Here is an 18,462-nt window from a genome sequence, read left to right as displayed (position 1 = left end):
GCTGTCAGTCATTATGGTAACCAAAGCCTCCCTCAAACGAGACTGAGGTACACATTGAAAAGCGGCTGATTTCAGAAGAGCGAAATAAGAGGCTGACTCGCATGGTACAATTGGTGATCCCTGGGGTATTTTTGTGTAAACAAGTAATACAAGTGTTATTTAGACAAGTTGGAATTATTTTATTGTGTGGGGAGAAAACACTTAATATATCCATGAAGCCAATTGACTTGATAACAACACCACATAAATTTTACATTCACCACAAACTGTTTGTCTTCGACTGATGATGATAGAGTGGAACATCACAATGAGCATGGAAAACTTCATGTTGAAAGAAAGCAACCTCCATCAGGCCATGCTGTGCCGTGCGTAGCCGCAGTCAGACCATAACATACCAGCTTGTTGTTACCTACACAGCAAAACTGTGCCAATGCAATTAATTACCTTGTCCACTTCCTCTGCCTTAAATCTGTCATCTCCTTGACAGTGTGCCAGCAAAATCAATGGTGGCGGTTTTTCAAGCTCGAAGGAGTTTCCAGATGAGGTTCTGCGCTTCGTGCGCTCTCACCCCATGATGTATCGTCCAATTTTTCCACAACATCGCAGGCCGGTCTTCCTGCAAACACAGCCCAGCAGGAGAAAGATGACACAGATTGCAGTGGACAGGGTTCATGCCCAGGATGGACACTACCATGTTCTCTACATTGGGACAGGTACACGGGTTGTTGTTTTTGTCAACACGCAGTGTTGAACAGCTTTTGACTTAATATTAAGGTTTTTTTGTTGGTATTGTTGTTTCTACAGCATAATGTAAGATACAGTATCTATTTATCCAATGTTCCAAGTATGAGTGCAAATTTTCTGAATTCATACTATCAATATAAAAAAATCCAAACTGCATCATCATATGATGATGCGCTAAGAAACCCTAAACTACGCTCTGGAACAACACTAACAGAAAATAAATGAATAAATAGAATGGCAAAGTAATTAACAATATTCAGAACAATAAGGTATATTGCAGTAGCTATTGAAGAATATCATTTTGGTCTAATATTGTATATTTGAGTCCAAACTAAAACATGTTTTATAAGATACTATTTCATATGATATGTACGAGATGGATGGATGGATGGGTGAATGGATGGATGGATGGATGGATGGATGGATGGATGAATGAAAATAAGAGTAAGTACAAAATAAAAGGATATGTGATGACACTGTATGAGAGGTATCCGGTATAATACAAATTAGTATCTTAGGTAGTTGCAAGACGATCCAATTTGGTATGATCATGTATGACGCCATTCAAAAACAAAGGAATTTGGAATGATCCAAACAATCCAATTCAGTATGAAATGGGAATATTGTTTGGCTTTGTTTTATGGTTGGGTAGAAACAATGCATTTATCTTCCCTTCAGATGACTCTCTGGTGCTCAAGGTTATCACGATCTACAACAAAGACACAGATACAATGGAAGAGGTGCTGCTGGAGGAGCTGCAAGTGTTTGAGGTGTGAACGTGGCAATACTGCAGTTTGTTGTAATGTGGATCATAGCCCGATAAATCATTGTCCGTGAGGTTGTGTCATGTACACAAGCAAGCCTTGGTCAAAACTCGTGGTACAAATTTCGGATATATTCTCAAATGTCCAAATGACTCAGATCTAGATAAAAAATAATATTAACTCATTCACTGCCAGACAATGTGCAAAAATGTGTCAGAATATTGAGTTGTAGGACTACATAAAAATCTAATGCAGCGTAAGAAACCTTAGACTCTCTTCTTTCAAAAAATGAGTTAATTCCCAAGTTGTGTGGGTCTGGTGATATCTGATCTTAAAATGGGTTGGCTGTACAAAAGGCAAATGATGCCCCCTCGTGGGAGGGACAAATATTGCCAGAGGTCTGACCAGCACTTTATTGGCACCCCTGCAAGAAAAACCAAAACCTGAAAAAATGTGGTAATGGCGCTCCTTGTCATGTTTTTCAATTTCCAAATGAATTCTGGAATGGCAGAGAATGAGTTAAGATGAATAAATGGATCTTACTTCCGTAAATTACCGGCCTTTCATTTTTTATACATTTCATAAAATAATTGAATGATTTTATTTAATGGTCCTGAAAATATAAATACACATATGTTTACACTGTGGCGGGCCATACGTGTCACTACAAGGCCTTCAGTCGTACTACGCCTGAATCAATCAGGCGTGAGTGTTGTGTGATGTTACTACACGTACACTAGAGGGTGCTTTTGACCAGGAAATAAGTGGTGATTTGAAGAAACCTAAGAAATACTGTCCTTAAAGGACAACCGATGTCACTTTTTTGTTTCTTAACTGACATCAGAAAATCGTTTTATAGCATCTAAAATACCCAAAACACGCAGTATGATGTTTTTATTCAAATGTAAAACACCAATAAAAATGACTTCAAGTGTCCAAAATCTGCAAAAAATTGAGCTGCGAATTGGGCATTTTCAGAAAGTCCCGCCCCCAGTTTGTGACATCACGCCAAGACGTCTTGCATTGCTTGAGAATCAAAACAATGGCTTCAGATTCGGAGAATATGCTTTCTTGTTACACCTCCAGTTATGAATATGATTCAAATAGTTCTGAAGAGGAAAGCATACATGTTGCCAATCGATTAAAGAATTTATTCCATGCCATTTTGAGGCAACATTGGGGAGAAACGATCACTAGAAAAGAGGCACAAAATGGCGATCTCCTGTGGCCACCTCCGTTTCCACAGGCTGATAAATTCCTTATATGGAGCTTGAACAGCCTCTTCTGGCGGCTTTTGGGTGCAACACAAGGTTTTCAGACCAAACAATACAGCAAAATAAATACATTGACGTGATGGAAGGACTGCTACAATGTGTCTTTTTTTCGGTCAGGGGGCGTTCTTTTAGTGACGTCATGTACGGACTTGTCACCAACTCAAACACAAGACTTCCTGAATATTCAATGTGTGTCTTAAAACATAAAATATAGCTATATGCGGTGGAATATTTTTAAAATACGCTCAGTAGAAGTCATTTGAAGCCATTTTACAAATTATGGACACAACTTGTCCGGAGACGTCGGTTGTCCTTTAAAGTGTTCACGTTTTTACTATGAACGTGTGGATTCACGATAAACTCATAAAATTGCAATTTTATTAACTATTGATGCGAGCTTCGGAGCTGCCCAACCTTCATGATGTCCACTGTTCTTGAAATGCCCGTCTTGAAAATGGCTTTAAGAGTTTATCGCCAACCAATTCCATTTCTTCTCCTTCAGCCATTGTGGCTTGACAAAACAGCTATTAAATCAACACAACAATATATTTGCTAATGCAGCTCGCAACAGGTACAGTGTGCTGGCGAGTATGCTCTTCACTCGTGGCTAGTGATACGATGATTGGCGAGTAACTATAGCCATTCATGTGACTAGCCAATCATAGTTTGAGAAAATTCTGACGTTAGGAATTGACACAGTGGTCTGTCTTTTTTTTCTCCCAGGTTCCAGTGCCAATAAAAGAGATTATTATATCCTCTAAACGGGTAAGATGGAGAACCTGTGAGTACTTTGTGTGATCACAAAACCTTTACGTTGATTATTAAAATTCTAAATTACTGCAATTCTGCTTTTTCACCACTGGGTGACCACATTGCATCACTTTGCACGGACTTGTTCTGTCATCAGTGTTGGGCATAGGATGATGTCCCCCCCCCCCCTCTCTTTTTTGTCAATTTCACTATGTTGTGCAGACTCAATGAAATGTTAAAACCCCTGGCACCCCCCTACCCGCTCTTTCTCTCTCTCTTCTTCTATTTTTTACTTCTCTCCTCTTTTTCCTTTTTGTATAATAATTATCTGTGCGATCAGGTATTGTCTCTTACGCAATTATGTCACCTAATGTATGTTGCCAACTGTTTACAAAATGTTAAGTATGCAGAAAGATTTGTTGAGACACACCTCCGATTTACTTCTAGAAGCTCCACGAGCTATTCAAAACCAGTGGTTTTGTTTGCTTTTGTTATGTTTTGTTGTTTTGCAGTGTTGTTTGTTTGTTTGTTTGTTTCTATTACTTTGTTCGCATGCCATTTTAAAAAAAAATCAGTGTTGGGCAAATAATTGTGAACGTCCTGCCTTTTTTTTTTTTTTTTTTTTTTTTTTTTTTTGGGGGGGGGATGTTCAGCAAAGGTTGTTCGTGGGCTCAGACGCGGGTGTGGCCCAGGTCCAACTGCACCACTGCTCCCTCTATGGCTCCGAATGCGCTGACTGCTGTCTGGCTCGAGATCCCTACTGCGCTTGGGACGGGTTCACCTGCTCCAGCTACTACCCGTCGGGAGTCTACACTAAGAGGTAAACACAGGACAGAGATGTAAATGTACTCACATGCCTCAATAGAAATAGTGTGCGTTTAAAAAAATAGATTCTGAAGAGTACTTGAGTATAAAATACAAAGTGAAAATCAAGTTTTACTGTCAATCCAGAAAATGCTTGTTTTGATCACTTTAATTTAAAAAAATCATATGTTGACTAATTAAGGAGCATACCAATATTGTTTTGTTTTTTCAAATGTAAAAAGTTGTGAGAATAAAACACTCAAGAGCAGCGACATGAAAATGTCAACTTAACTACCGTGTTTGACAATATGATTTACCACCAACAACTTTAGGTAGTGTTTGTTTTCCAGCAATGATTCAATAGTACCTATAAATATCCCTTTACCTCCCTTTTTTGTTTTAATTTTTTCTGCTGCCCTCCATCTGCTCAGACGATTCAGGCGACAAGATGTTCGCCATGGCAACGCCGTCCAGCTTTGCAACGGCCTGCAAATTGACGGTGAGTGGAAAACAGCAGACTCTAGTTTTATTGCCTGTCAAAGACATGCTGTAGAAATATTAAATATCACAGTGCTTTCACAATAAATGGTAAAAAAAACCTCATGTTTTTATTGTGTTTGTCCTTTCAGATGAGCCATGGCAAAAATCTGAGGAAAAGACAGTGTATGGTGTGGAGGGCAACAGCACATTGCTCAGCTGCGTCCCTCGATCACTTCATGCCAAGGTCCTATGGTTCCTTCAACGTGGAGACAACAAACAAGAGGTCAGTGTCATGTGCCAAGTAGCTCAAGGAATTGTGCTGCCCTTCTGTTGACGTAATTTCAAATGGAAAACATCCATCGATCCTTCCATCCGTCCGTCCTTCCGTCTGTTCTTCCATCCATCCGTTTGTCCATCCGTCCATCCTTCCATCCATCCATCCATCCATCCATCCATCCATTCAATTAAGGCTGCGCGGCTTGCTGGAACCTATCCCAGCTTTCTGTGGGCTAGGCGGGGGAAACCCTGAACTGGTTGCCAGCCAATCGCAGGGAAAACATGGAGACAAATAACCATCTATGCTCACACCCACACCTAGGGTCAATCAGCCTGCTCTACATGTTTTGGGAATGTTTTGGGCGGAAACTGGAGGACCCGGCGAAAACCTATGCAGGGGACAACATGCAAATTCCACACGCTAACTATGGATACATAGAGCTGCCCCCACTTGAAAACAAACACATTCTATAACAGAATTAATGGAATCTGCACTGTAGTATATTATTCTCTTTTTTGGTGTTCATATATTTAAGCACAACTTATCTTCTTCTTCTTTTCCTTTCGGCTTTTCCCTTCAGGGGTCGCCACAGCGAATCACACACAACTTATAACTATTCAAAATGTTGGAGTGACTTACTATCAAATGGTATATATTAGTAATAAAACAAGTCCTATTTTTTATGGACAGTTGGGCCAACTGTGCTCATGCATTTTAGTGTTGGTGATTTTGGTGGCACGTCTTCTTCTTCTTCTTTTCCTTTCGGCTTTTCCCTTCAAGGGTCACCACAGCGAATAATTGTCCTCCATATTTCCCGGTTTTGTGCATCCTCTTCTCTCACACCAGCTACCTTCATGTCCTCTTTGACCACATCCATAAACCTCCACTTCGGTCTTCCTCTCGGCCTCCTGCCTGGCAGTTCAAGATTCAGCATCCTTCTCCCGATATAGTCGGTCTCTCTCCTCTGGACATGTCCAAACCATCTCAGTCTGGCTTCTCTGACTTTCTCTCCAAAGCCTCTAATATGAGTTGTCCCTCTAATGTACTCATTCCTGATCCTATCCAACCTGCTCACTCCCAAAGAAAACCTCAACGTCTTCAGCTCTGCTACCTCCAGCTCTGCTTCCTGTCTTTTCTTCAGTGGCACCGTCTCCAGTCCAAACATCATGGCTGGTCTCATACACTTTTCCTTTCATCCTAGCTGAAACCCTCCTATGACACATCACACCTGACATTTTTCTCCAGCCGCTCCAGCCTGCCTGGACACGCTTTTTCACCTCTTTTCCACACTCTCCATTGCTCTGGACAGTTGACCCCAAGTACTTAAAATCCTGCACCTTCTTTATCTCTTCTCCCTGTAGTATCACTCTTGCACTGGGATCCCTCTCATTCACACACATATATTCCGTCTTGCTGCGACTGATCTTCATTCCTCTCCTTTCCAGGGCATATCTCCACATCTCTAGTTTCTCCGCCACCTGTTGCCCATTCTCGCTACAGATCACAATGTCATCTGCAAACATCATGGTCCAAGGAGATTCTTGTCTAACATCGTCTGTCAGCCTGTCCATCACCATAGCAAATAAGAATGAGCTCAGAGCTGAACCCTGGTGGAGTCCCTCCTCCACCTTGAATTCCTCAGTCACACCGACAGCACACCTCACAATTGTCTTACAATCATGATACATGTCTTGCACCAGTTGTCACTCCAGACTTCCTCATGCAATGCCACAGCTCTTCTCTGGGCACCCTGTCGTACGCTTTCTCCAGATCTACAAAGACACAATGCAATTCCTTCTGACCTTCTCTGTACTTCTCTATCAGCATTCTTAAAGCAAACACAGCATCTGTCTGGATTGGATTGGATTGGATTGGATATGCCTTTATTAGTCTCACAGTGGAGAAATTTACATTTCACAGCAGCAAAGTGATGAAAGGAATGAAAGTAGAAAAACGAAATACTTGAGCTGCTGGAAAGGCAGCCACTCTCGCGGCGCCGTCTTGAAGTCAAAAGAACAAAAAAAAAACTAAATAACAAATAATATGACAGCATAGAGACAATATGACAAAACAACGACACAGAGAGACATTCATTCTTCAGGACTTGCTGTACCCTCTTTGTGATGACACAGAATGACGAAACAGTTCTAGATGAAAGAGGAGAAGATCAAAGCGTCTTTCCACCAGTGGATCAGGGACATCATGGTGGAATGTGCATGTCAGGCACGTGCTAAGCTAAAAAATGTCTCAATCGTTCTCGGTATGACAATGTTTAGAACCACAGATCCAGTATTACGCTCTTATACAACATATTTTTCCCATTTTTTTCTGATAAGACCATCTTCTATTTCAAGATTGGTACAATTTTCGATGACAAACTACACATAACACATCAGGATCTAACTGAAACTCATCAGAAATATCTGATCTATCTAAGTCTTTTTAAAAGTAAAAAAAAATCTGAAAATAAGTACACAATTATAGCAATTTTATTAATCTACACCACAACCCTATCAGAGTATTTGGGCTTTGAAAAAGAATCCCATAAGTTTGAGAACATCACATTAATTTAAAACCCCCAGGTTCACAAGGATGAGCGTGTGATCTGGACTACCCACGGACTTCTCCTGCTGAGCCTCACCAGCTCCGACGCCGGCATTTACATGTGTCAAACGGTTGAACACGGCTATGTGCACACACTACTGCGTGTCACCCTGCACGTGCTCAGCGATGAAACATTGGCGTCTGCCATCAGGCCTCAGAACAAGGCAGGAACTCCCTATCAGTCGCACATCAATCCTATGACAGGGCCCAGTTTCAGGCCCAGGAATTTGGTGCCCGCTTCCCTGCCGGGCTCACACTCTCGGCAGTGGTACAAGGAGTTCCTTCAAATGATTGACTACAGAGATCCCAAGCGGGTGGAGGAGTACTGCGAGAAGGTCTGGTGGCCAGAGAAGAAACACAAAAAGAAGTTCCTCCCCTCAAGTGGTGAGAAAAAAGGTAAATCCAGAGGGGCCGAGGCTAATAATCGAGCCCCTAGGCACACTCTTGAAAACTGAGCATGAGTGTGCGCACACAAACACACACACACACACACACACACACACACACACACACACACACACACACACACACACACACACACACACGCGCGCACACACACACACGCGCACACACACACACACACACACACACACACACACACACACACACACACACACACACACACACACACATGCACACACACACGCATGCACACGCACACACACACGCTCATACATATTTAGGTGGGATTATGTACAAAAAGTGCAGATCATTTCACCCTGTCACAGGAGACAAACAAACAATTTTACACACACAGTCACTCTGTCATCAGTGCACAAAACATGCATGTTTTTTGGAATGTGGCAGCTGGCAAACTAGCTATGCAGCCATGGGAGAACAAGCCATAATTTGAATGAGTGACATCTTGCCTGTGGGGTGACTGTACTAACCATGCTGCTGGAAAAAAATATATTTTGTCGAAAAAAAAGTGGGTCATTGAGGAGTAATGCACTTCACTACATTCGCAGTTATCCAGAGCTGTTGCCCCATAATGTCATTGTGTGGATGTAGCCCGACATATAATTGTGTTCGTTGATTAATTTTCTGGAGTGTTTTGTTTTCTTTTGTTTTGTTTTATTCTTTTTATTAAGGTTGCGGGTGAGAACCTTGCATTTTGACAAAAGAAGGAACACACACTTGGTTGGGTGGCAGCCAAATACACAAGTTCAAGTTTTCACGTAAGATGAACGTGCAGGTATTTGGAATGGAGAAGAAAAATAAATTAGTATCCCAGGTAGGTAAACTAGGTAAAGAGCTAAGAAGCAAACCAAGAACCGTTTGACTGGAACCCAGGTCTGATAATCACATGATTTACCATGCTACCAATTATGAACAAACTGCTTTTTGAGTGTGCAGTTTGTAATCACAGCATTTCAACACTTTTTGTAGCACGTAAAACTTGCAATGCTTCACTATTCCTAGTCTTTATACGAAATTACAATGTAAGATTTTGCCATTTAGTTCGATAACACAATTCCCAGACTGACTTTGAAAATAATGTGCGGTGTTTTAGCCCTTATTTTGTGTAGCTAAACTGGACCTATTTGGGGTTGTTGACTATTTTCCATTTTTGGCAGATAATTGTTTGAAGTGTCAATATTTGAATTTAACAAATGTTGGTAGTTTTCAGTACAGTTTACGAACGGTTTACGAACACCTTACCTTACGAACATTCGGGTTTACGAACGTTAAATTTATGAAAATTAAACCTTCGCATAAGCACTACTTTTCGCGATAAACACCCCCCACCACGGCTGGCGGAGTAATCGTAGGCGGAAGAACACCAAAGCACACGACCGAAAAGCACCCCCTTTCTCTCCTTTCTCTGAATGCAAACGTCGATCGCCTCCAAGGAGTTTTTTACAGATAATTTTGCTGTTATGGGACCGAAAAAGACAACACCACAGGCTCGTGTTCAGCCGAAGAAGACACAAAACAAGATTACAGTCGAGGAGAAGAAGGAGAGAATTGAAAAACACGAATGAGGTGTGCATTTATGTTTTTTAGCGGCCCAGTACGGATATACTAAGTCAACCAATGCTACCATCCTCCGCAACAGAGAAGCCATCAAAGGTGCGTCTGTTGCAAAAGGTGTGTCCGTGCTGTGGTTAAATAGTACATTTATTATACATAGAATGAGATATGTTGTGTGTAGTTTTTTAGGCTTATTTAGTTTAAAATTATATTTTATGGTGACCTGGGAACGGATTATTCTCATTTTAATGGTTTCCTATGGCAAATTATTTTTTGGGATACACAATTTTGGCCTTGTCTGTCTGGGAACCAATTAAGTTCATAAGCCAAGAGCTCAGTGTGTATAAAAAATGCAAACCATTCAATGGAAAAGAAAAAGTTAACACACCGCAATTCATGAGATACATAAAAAAACTGAGACCAAGACCATAAAAATCACATACACCGTGTACAAATATCCACAGTGAAATTACGTAAAATGTTACGCATTTCGAGTTTACTTTTCTATTTTTATTTTTATTTTTGCTTTCTACCAGAAGCCTGTGGTTTTGTTCAAGTAGAACTGATATTTTTAATTCAACCAAAAGTGTTTCATGGTTGAAGGACCCGTGGTTTAACTATTTTAGCCACAATTCCATAAGGTCCTGGATGCTTACTTGAAAGGACCATAGTTGTGGCAGCATCGTGTTTTTTTTTTTTTAAATCTGCAACCTGGGCCTTTTTCAAGGTGGCGGGAATATGAACCGTTAGACATAACAGTTACTGAGAGCCCCAAACTTAATATTCATGTGACAAAAACATGCTATTTGGATATGGGTGTGTCGATCTTGAATATCCACAGTTTATATCAGAGCAACTTAAAGGACAACCGACGTCTCCGGACAAGTTGTGTCCATAATTTGTAAAATGGCTTCAAATGACTTCTATTGGGCGTATTTTACAAAGATTCCACCACATATAGCTATATTTTATGTTTTAAGGCTCGCGTTTTGTTTTTGAGTTGGTGACGAGTCCTCACTGAAGGAACGCCCATGACCAAAAAAAGGACACATTGTAGCAGTCCTTCCATCATGTTAATCTATTTTCCTGTACCTGTTTGGTCTGAAAACTTCGTGTTGCACCAAAGAGACAGAAGAGGGCGACAAAGCTCCGTGTAAGGAATTAACCAGCCTGTGGAAACGGTCTGATTAATTCCTTACACGGAGCTTTGTCACCATTTTCTGCCTCTTTTTAGTGCTACATTTCCCCCCCTATTGCCTCAAAATGGCACGGAATAAATTATTTAATCGATTGCAAACATGTATGCTCTGCTCTTTAGAACTATTCGGATCATATTCATAACTGTATGAGTAACAAGAAAGCATATTCTCCGAATCTGAAGCCCTTGTTTTGATTCTCCAGCAAGGCAAGACGTCTTGGGGTGACGCCACTAACAAGGGGGCGGGACCTTCTGAAACTGGCCACTTCCGGGTTCATTTTTTTGTTGTTGCAGATTTCATTCTGCTAAGAATGACAGAAGTCATTCTTATTGGTGTTTTGCATTTGACTAAAAATATCATAATGCGTGTTTTGGGTATTTTAGATGCTATAACACGTTTTTCAGATGTCAGCTAGGAAACAAAAAAGTGATGTCGGTTGTCCTTTAATTTTGCAATGGTCTCTTATTTTTTCCAGAGTTATATTACTGTTACTATTATTATCATTATTATTCCACTCATGTACAATGCTAACTTATTTTGTTCTGACCTATGTAATTTTTAGACATTCATAAACTGGAAACATTGAATGCCGTTGTTATTTGATTTTGTGTTGTGACTGTTTCAAGAATATCAAAGAAGAAAATGAAACAAAACCACTGAAAACACCAGAAACCTTTTTTTGTTTATCTGTATTATAATCATGAACTCACTGAGAATAAAATACTTTTTAAGCACTGAAGAAGCTGAATAAAATTTCAATGTAAAATTCCTGAGCCACAGAATGCAACTTTCTAGAGAAATTGTGTGTGAATCATGAAATACTGAACAAAGCATATAGAAGCAGGTTTTGGAATAATATATAAAAACTAAAATGTTGGAATACGACAAAGTTGGAATTATTTGTAAAAGTTTGGAAATTTGAGGAAGAAAACGCTTTTATTTTGAAATTATGATGAGCTGAACGGTTTCAAGTTGGAATTGTTTTAAATGCTGAAAATTGGGAAATTAGAGGTAATAAGACAAATATCTTGAATTTTGGAGGCTAAGATTTCAATTTTTTACAATGTTGGGATCAACTGAGCAGTTTAGTTTAATTGGAATTGAGTTAAAAAAACTTGACAAAGATATTCAATACCAGGGATTATCTGAACAGTTTGAATTTGAAGCAGTTTGAAATGGTGAAAAAATGAGAACTTTAAAGTAAAAACAATAAAAAGAACATTGTGGTAATTTATTTTGTTTAATCAAGAATGCATGGGGATTTTCCATGATGAATGGAATGAATTGAAAATTCAGAATTTGTCATGGGAATTATATGAACCTGCTTTGTTCACTGACTCATTTGGCGTGAATGCAGCATTTTTAGTCCTGACTTAGTTGGGGAAAAAGTAACATTTGTCTTTGATATTGCAGAAGGAGAAAGAGACTTCCTGTTAAGTCTATGCAGAAGATGGTTTCTTGCAAGTATGTTTAGAAAGAACTACAATCAGATTTGCATTCGGGAATATGGAAAAAATAGTAAAAACAATACCATATATATGAATGCCTTGAGCATTCACACATCTAGTCAGGTGAAATCTTACAAATTACAGCGGAGACATCGCGCTGTCGGCTGAGACGAACTGGGAGAGCATTTATATGGCGCACAGTGTGCGACGCAATAATATGTGACGTAATGTAGATGCGACATCATGTCAGGGAAGGCAGGATATGACGTATCAGGAAGTCCAAAATGTAAACAAAGATTAGAAAGCGATGTTTAAAGATGTTCGTATAGCGAATTACCCCAACAGTTTATGTCACTGGATCATCTATTCTAGAGTGTAAGACCAATCATACAGTATTGCAATTTTTTGGGGGACTTAAAAGACTACCGTAGATTCAAATCATGCCCTTGTTAAATGGCCTTATATGAGATGTAACATATAGCAACGAGTACAATTTTCTTATAATTTTCTACTTGTCTCAAATTGTTTTGTTGTTATCAAAAAAAAAACCTTCCTTACAAATTTGGTGGACCCCGAGGATATGCACAGATCTTTTTTATGACTCCAAATGTATCCAAATTAATGCAATAATATATTTACTATCAAACTCCAGTAGTTAAATTCAAACCTCACAGGAGTCTCTCAATTTTTAAGCTGCACAGCGATTTCCAAATCATGTTTTTTGCACTCCTGCTTGTACTTCCCTTTAAAAAATTGCTCATCAATAGCCATTTTAAAAATATTTTTAATTGTGTTTATTTCAGAATATTGGTAGAAGAATAACAATAAAAATTGGCTGCGCCAAAACTGGTAGCGGCTTTCCTTGCAGCACAACATATGCAAAATAGTCTGTAGACATATTTTATTAAGGGACTGCTGGGCAATGCAGGCATCATTGCTGATGTTCATTTTTAATGGTCCAGTGCAATCGCTGTGTTTTGCACAAACAGAAAAAAACACACATATGCAGGTGGCTTTTCACACTCATTCAAATTCAGCTGTGGTCCACCCGAACCAGCGGGCTGCAAAAGGCGTGTGAGGATGGAATTCATGCTGCTGATACACTCCATATGGCTGCCATAGCAACAAGCTCTGAAGCAATTAAACATGTTTCCTCATCAAAGCGCTCTTTCTCTGTCTCCCTATCAAGTCCAAAAAAGTGAGCTCGGAACCCTCTACCAAGGAATGAATCGAAGTATGCAAGGGAGACTTTGAATCCATCCATTGTCATCCATCTCCCAGGGCTGCAATTGGTTCTCACATTGCCATCTTCAGTCAACTGAGATAAACACCAAACTTGCAAACCACACCTGCTATTTTTTTTTTTTTTGTTTTTTTTTGTTTTGTTTTTGGGGGGGTGGCACTGACATGTCTGTTTTGCTGTACGGCAGAGGGTATATTACGAATGAAATGGCAAATCCCTGAGATGGATGAAGACTAATGGGGAGAGAGGCTTAATTGCTATTCCACAAACATCAACCAGCACACTGCATTTGACTAGTATGGACACAGATTATATTATGCAAAGATTTTCTCTTCATTAATTTAACCTTGGAAAAGCGATGAGCCAGCAGGTTTACAAAACAATTGTTGTAATTGGGTTTGGATCCTTGATGTTGTGTCATTGCACCTTCATTTTGTCACCGTGCAGATGTGGGAGTTATTTCATTTTTCACAGGTTTAATGTGCTTGCCACTGTCGTATCAAGCCTTGCTATCTGGTGTTACTTGATTTGTGCCATTCACTGTTAGTTGGGTGATTTTAGATTGTATTCCATGTTTTGATTGATTCTGGGTCCAAACTCAGCTCTTCTTGTCACAAGCCAGAGGGCACTGACATGTCTGTTTTGCTGTACGGGAGAGGGCATATTACAAATGAAATGGCAAATCCCTGAGATGGATGAAGACTAATGGGTAGAGAGGCTCCATTGCCATTCCACAAACATCAACCAGCACACTGCATTTGACTAGTATGGACACAGATTATATTATCACCTTACTAGGTAGACATCAACATTAAATTTACTCGCGATGACATTAAAGAGAACCAACTAGCCTTTTTGGATTGTAAAGTAATTATAAAACAGGACAGAGGGCTAAAAACAAAAGTCTTTAGGAAGGCTACACACACTGACCAATACTTACTTTTCAATTCTAACCAGCCTCTACAACACAAACTAGAAATTATCAGAACCCTCCAGCATATGGCTAAAGAAAATCAGTCAAAACATATCAGGAGAGCTCTCACAAACTGTGGGTACCCTCAGTAGTCGCTTAACAAATGTCAGAGAGAAAGAAGAGAGAATGAAACCAAAAACTCAGAAGATGCAATAAGGAGAGGAGTAGCAGTACCTTACATTGCAGGAGTTTCTGAAAAACTATAAAGAGTCCTTTGGCAACACAAAATTCCTACTTATTACAAACCGATAAACACTTAAAGGCAAAAATTAGTGCATCCAAAAGATTGGCTGCCAAATGAAAAACAAGTAATGTAGTTTATTCAATACATTGTAAGAATGAAAATTGTAAAGAGCAATACATTGGGGAGACTAAACAAATTCTCAAAAAAAGACTGTATCAACATCGCAGGGATAATACAAGTGGGCCTCAATCAGCAGTACATATGCACCTAAAAGCTAGCAACCACTCTTTTGACGGCAATGAGGTCAAAATCTGAGCAAAAGAACATAGATGGTTTGAAAGGGGAGTAAAAGAAGCGATTTTCATAAAACAGCTAAATCCTTCACTAAATCGATATGGTGGTGTGAGGTTCAATTTGGATTGTTCGTACAACAGCCTGTTTAGGCAACATAGGAGTAGTAATGCTTATGAGGTGATACCGGAGGAAGTGGGGCAATCAGGCCAGTCGTTAGTCAGGATATATATAGAGGGCTTAGGGCCTATACTACCAGTAAGACTTTAGTTCACTGAAGAAGCATCTTGGAGAAGAAGTGAAACGTCCGACACCTTCAAAGAAGTACAGATGACGGCTGAAGAAACCTTTTCATCGATGGACCACTCCTGTACGACTGAGAGCTTACACAGACGTATTCGTGTCACAGTTACAGGAATTAGGTTGCTTCAAAACCTTACATCCCACGTGAAAAAAAAAAAAAAAAAAAAAAAAAAACGCCTTTGCACTGAGCAGTAGAATCCCATCTCCACATTTTGGGTTCCATTTTAGTGCCCTCAGTGTAAAATCTGGTGCATGGTCATTTTCATGCTAGGGCACATCCAGGCTGCATGTGTAACTGAAAATTTGTTAAGAGAAAGTCGGCGAGTAGCAGGTCAAATTTGTAGCATGTGTGGTGTCAAGGTGCAAGCTTACAGGTTCTGACTTCTGGGGTAGTGTGTGGTAGTTTTCATTGTATTTCATAAATGACAGGAGTGTATATCTATTCAGCTAAATCATTTCAGAAGTAAAGTAATTTAAAATATATCAATATCTTATCCTGTATGTATTCTTAAAAGAACTCCTCTTACTACAGCACAGTTGTGGGAATTTAAGGGTTCTATCCCACATGGATGCCGGACAATGCACACTTTCCAAAATGTAATTTTACATCATCCACAAATGAAGATCTCCTTGCAATTAATTCATTTTAAATCCTGTATACTTGATACATGACCAATGCCTGTACTCCAGAAAGTCATTCGACCATGGGTAGCACGTGCCTTCCTGTGCTGAATTTACAGGAAATAAGAGGAGCCATTTCCATTTCATGGCATATAAGTCAACTGTGTATCCTCCCACAATGGCACAAACACCACTTTCTATGTGCTCTTGTGAAAAAAAAAAAAGTAATCTCGATCCGTGGCGTTACACTACAATTGCACCACACAAGGAAATAGGGACCTCAGAGCTCCATTTCTTATAAAAGGACAATCTTGTTACGATTCTAATGTGAGGAGTAAAGAGGGAGGTGGGACGACGCTTGGTACATTTTGTTTGGCCCAACTGAGCTATTAATAATACAGGGTAAATGGCTTCAATAATGATTTTAGCTTTCTTCTCTTCCACTGTTGTTTAAATGTGTGAATTGTCACATGAAAATATGTGAGCTGAGGTAAATTGAAAAAGTTGATTGAAAAATAGTGATGGTTGACATTTCGGTTGCTTGGATGATGGTTGACATTTCTGTTGCTTGGATAATGGCACCGATAATGGCTTTTTTGATGTAGAAATGACGCACACTATTATGTTTGAGCACTCGAGCCATTTTGTTTTGCTCAATTACTCATACAATCCAAACACACATTTTCAGAAAAAAAACTGCAACCTCTGCAAACCTATGCAAATACAATGACAAATCTCAAATATTAGTTCCCAGTCTATCCTTTCTGAGGGTGCTACTCCACCTTCATCTTTTTTCCCTTCCCCGCCAAACAAGGTGAATATTATACCTAGATGTATATTACTCAATCAGTTAAACATCTGATTTAAACTTCACCAATGACTGCATGACGGATCCTGATGATTAAAAACAAAAACAACGTCACTATGCTGGTTCCAAATTCCAAATCAGTATGTTTAATTAAACAAGAACATTCATTGTTAAAATGCTCATTAAAAACAAATACATTTTTATTGAAGAACCAATGCCAAGCACCTTGCTGCAGATTCTTCATGATTGTATTGGATTGGATTGCTTTTATTTGTCTCGCAGTGCTGCTGTGAAATTTACTTTTCACAGCAGCAAAGTTATGAAAAATGATGTTTTATTTAAAAAGATTAGCCATCTACGTATATGTTGCCCAAAGTTGGTCAAAACTTTCACCTGACATTCTGAATAATAAACAGGATGAGATAGGGACCAATATCGTGAAAAATGTGCACAATATAAATTGATTTTGAGTACATCAATGGCGCGGGTTAGGAAATGCACATGATTAAACCGTTAACACTAATCATTGGGCAAGACAGAGCTCTCTACTTTTACTGTCATCTAACATTTTTTCTTTGATTTTTTTTTCTCGCCAAAAGTGAAGGTTAAACACTGTATCCATCAGCCAATAGCGTCTTTGATAAGCTCGGCTATCGGCTCCGAAACACTATCACTGCTCAGACAGCAAGCTTGTCCTTCCACATCGGACACTTTCCTCTTTAAGAAAGAGCATATTGGTCATTGGCAAACAAGAATACCGGTGTACAAGCAGACAAAATAAGCACAAAGAGAATGTGAAATGATAAAAACACATAGCGGTGAGTCAACATGTGTTATCTTTGTGCCGCAGCTGCTCACATTCAATACATTAAAGTTCAGTTTGAACATATGGATGTGTGTGTTTGCTTTGAGCCTCATGAATGGCTTCGAAGAGGGGGTGTTCAATCAGGACTGACGACAATGAAGGTGCGCTGGCCTGCTTGTATGATAGCATATCCATCTCTTTTTTCTGATCCATGTATCTTCACAAGAGTCGCTGAACTGGTTGCCAGCCAATCGCAGGGGGTACAAAGACAAATAAATTCAGCTCACAATCTCACTTGGGGACAATTCATAGCTTTCCATTTACATGCCATGCAAGTTTTTGGAATGTAGGAAGAATCTGGGGTACCTGGAGAAAACCCACGCAGGCACGGGTAGTCATGCAGAGGTGGAATCGAACCCTGCACCACTGCACTGTGAGGCGTAAATACTTAACCGTCAAACACTGTGGTGACGTTGCAAATATACATTTTCAATGTTTTTATGTTATGAAGTTTGAACTACTTGCGCTTATGATTGCCAATATAATAATAATGAGAAAAAAAATAAGGACATGAATAAGAGCAAGCTACTGCTTAAATTTGGGGGGGGGGAATAATTTTATTTTTTGGTCTATTTTATGTCACTATAAGAGATGATGTAGCATCAGAGTGAAATGATTATTACTGTTATTTTTTAATCCCAAATTTCACCCTAGCAGTGGTTAAGAGCAGGCTTGTCGAATAAGTGTAAAATAGTCAGCAGAGACCTACTGGAAAACCTGGTGAGTCTCCCACCTTGGCAGTGTTGACATGGCCATTTTAAAGGACAACCGACGTCTCCGGACAAGTTTTGTCCATCATTTGGAAAATGGCTTCAAATGACTTCTACCGTGCGGATTTTACAAAGATTCCACCGCA

The 18,462-nt window shown here is 39.6% G+C and overlaps 1 protein-coding gene across 1 annotated transcript in view; it reads left to right on the top strand.

Annotated features, from left to right (window-relative positions):
- sema3e (sema domain, immunoglobulin domain (Ig), short basic domain, secreted, (semaphorin) 3E) overlaps positions 1–11,610 on the top strand; it is a 53,843-nt gene extending 42,233 nt beyond the window's left edge. Inside the window, exons 11-17 of the mRNA XM_088996861.1 lie at positions 488–713; positions 1,423–1,514; positions 3,506–3,547; positions 4,186–4,352; positions 4,768–4,835; positions 4,966–5,099; positions 7,676–11,610. Coding sequence (XP_088852987.1) covers positions 488–713; positions 1,423–1,514; positions 3,506–3,547; positions 4,186–4,352; positions 4,768–4,835; positions 4,966–5,099; positions 7,676–8,152 — 1,206 coding nt within the window. The 3' untranslated portion in view covers positions 8,153–11,610. The remainder of the gene's footprint in view (positions 1–487; positions 714–1,422; positions 1,515–3,505; positions 3,548–4,185; positions 4,353–4,767; positions 4,836–4,965; positions 5,100–7,675) is intronic.
- The last annotated feature ends 6,852 nt before the right edge of the window (positions 11,611–18,462 follow it).

Source organism: Hippocampus bargibanti, linkage group LG05 (genome assembly GCF_051943395.1).
Source record: "Hippocampus bargibanti isolate YZ-2025 linkage group LG05, ASM5194339v1, whole genome shotgun sequence".
Classification (NCBI taxonomy): domain Eukaryota; kingdom Metazoa; phylum Chordata; class Actinopteri; order Syngnathiformes; family Syngnathidae; genus Hippocampus; species Hippocampus bargibanti.
The sequence above is the reverse complement of the archived record's forward strand: the minus strand, read 5'-3'. Positions and strand labels throughout refer to the sequence as shown.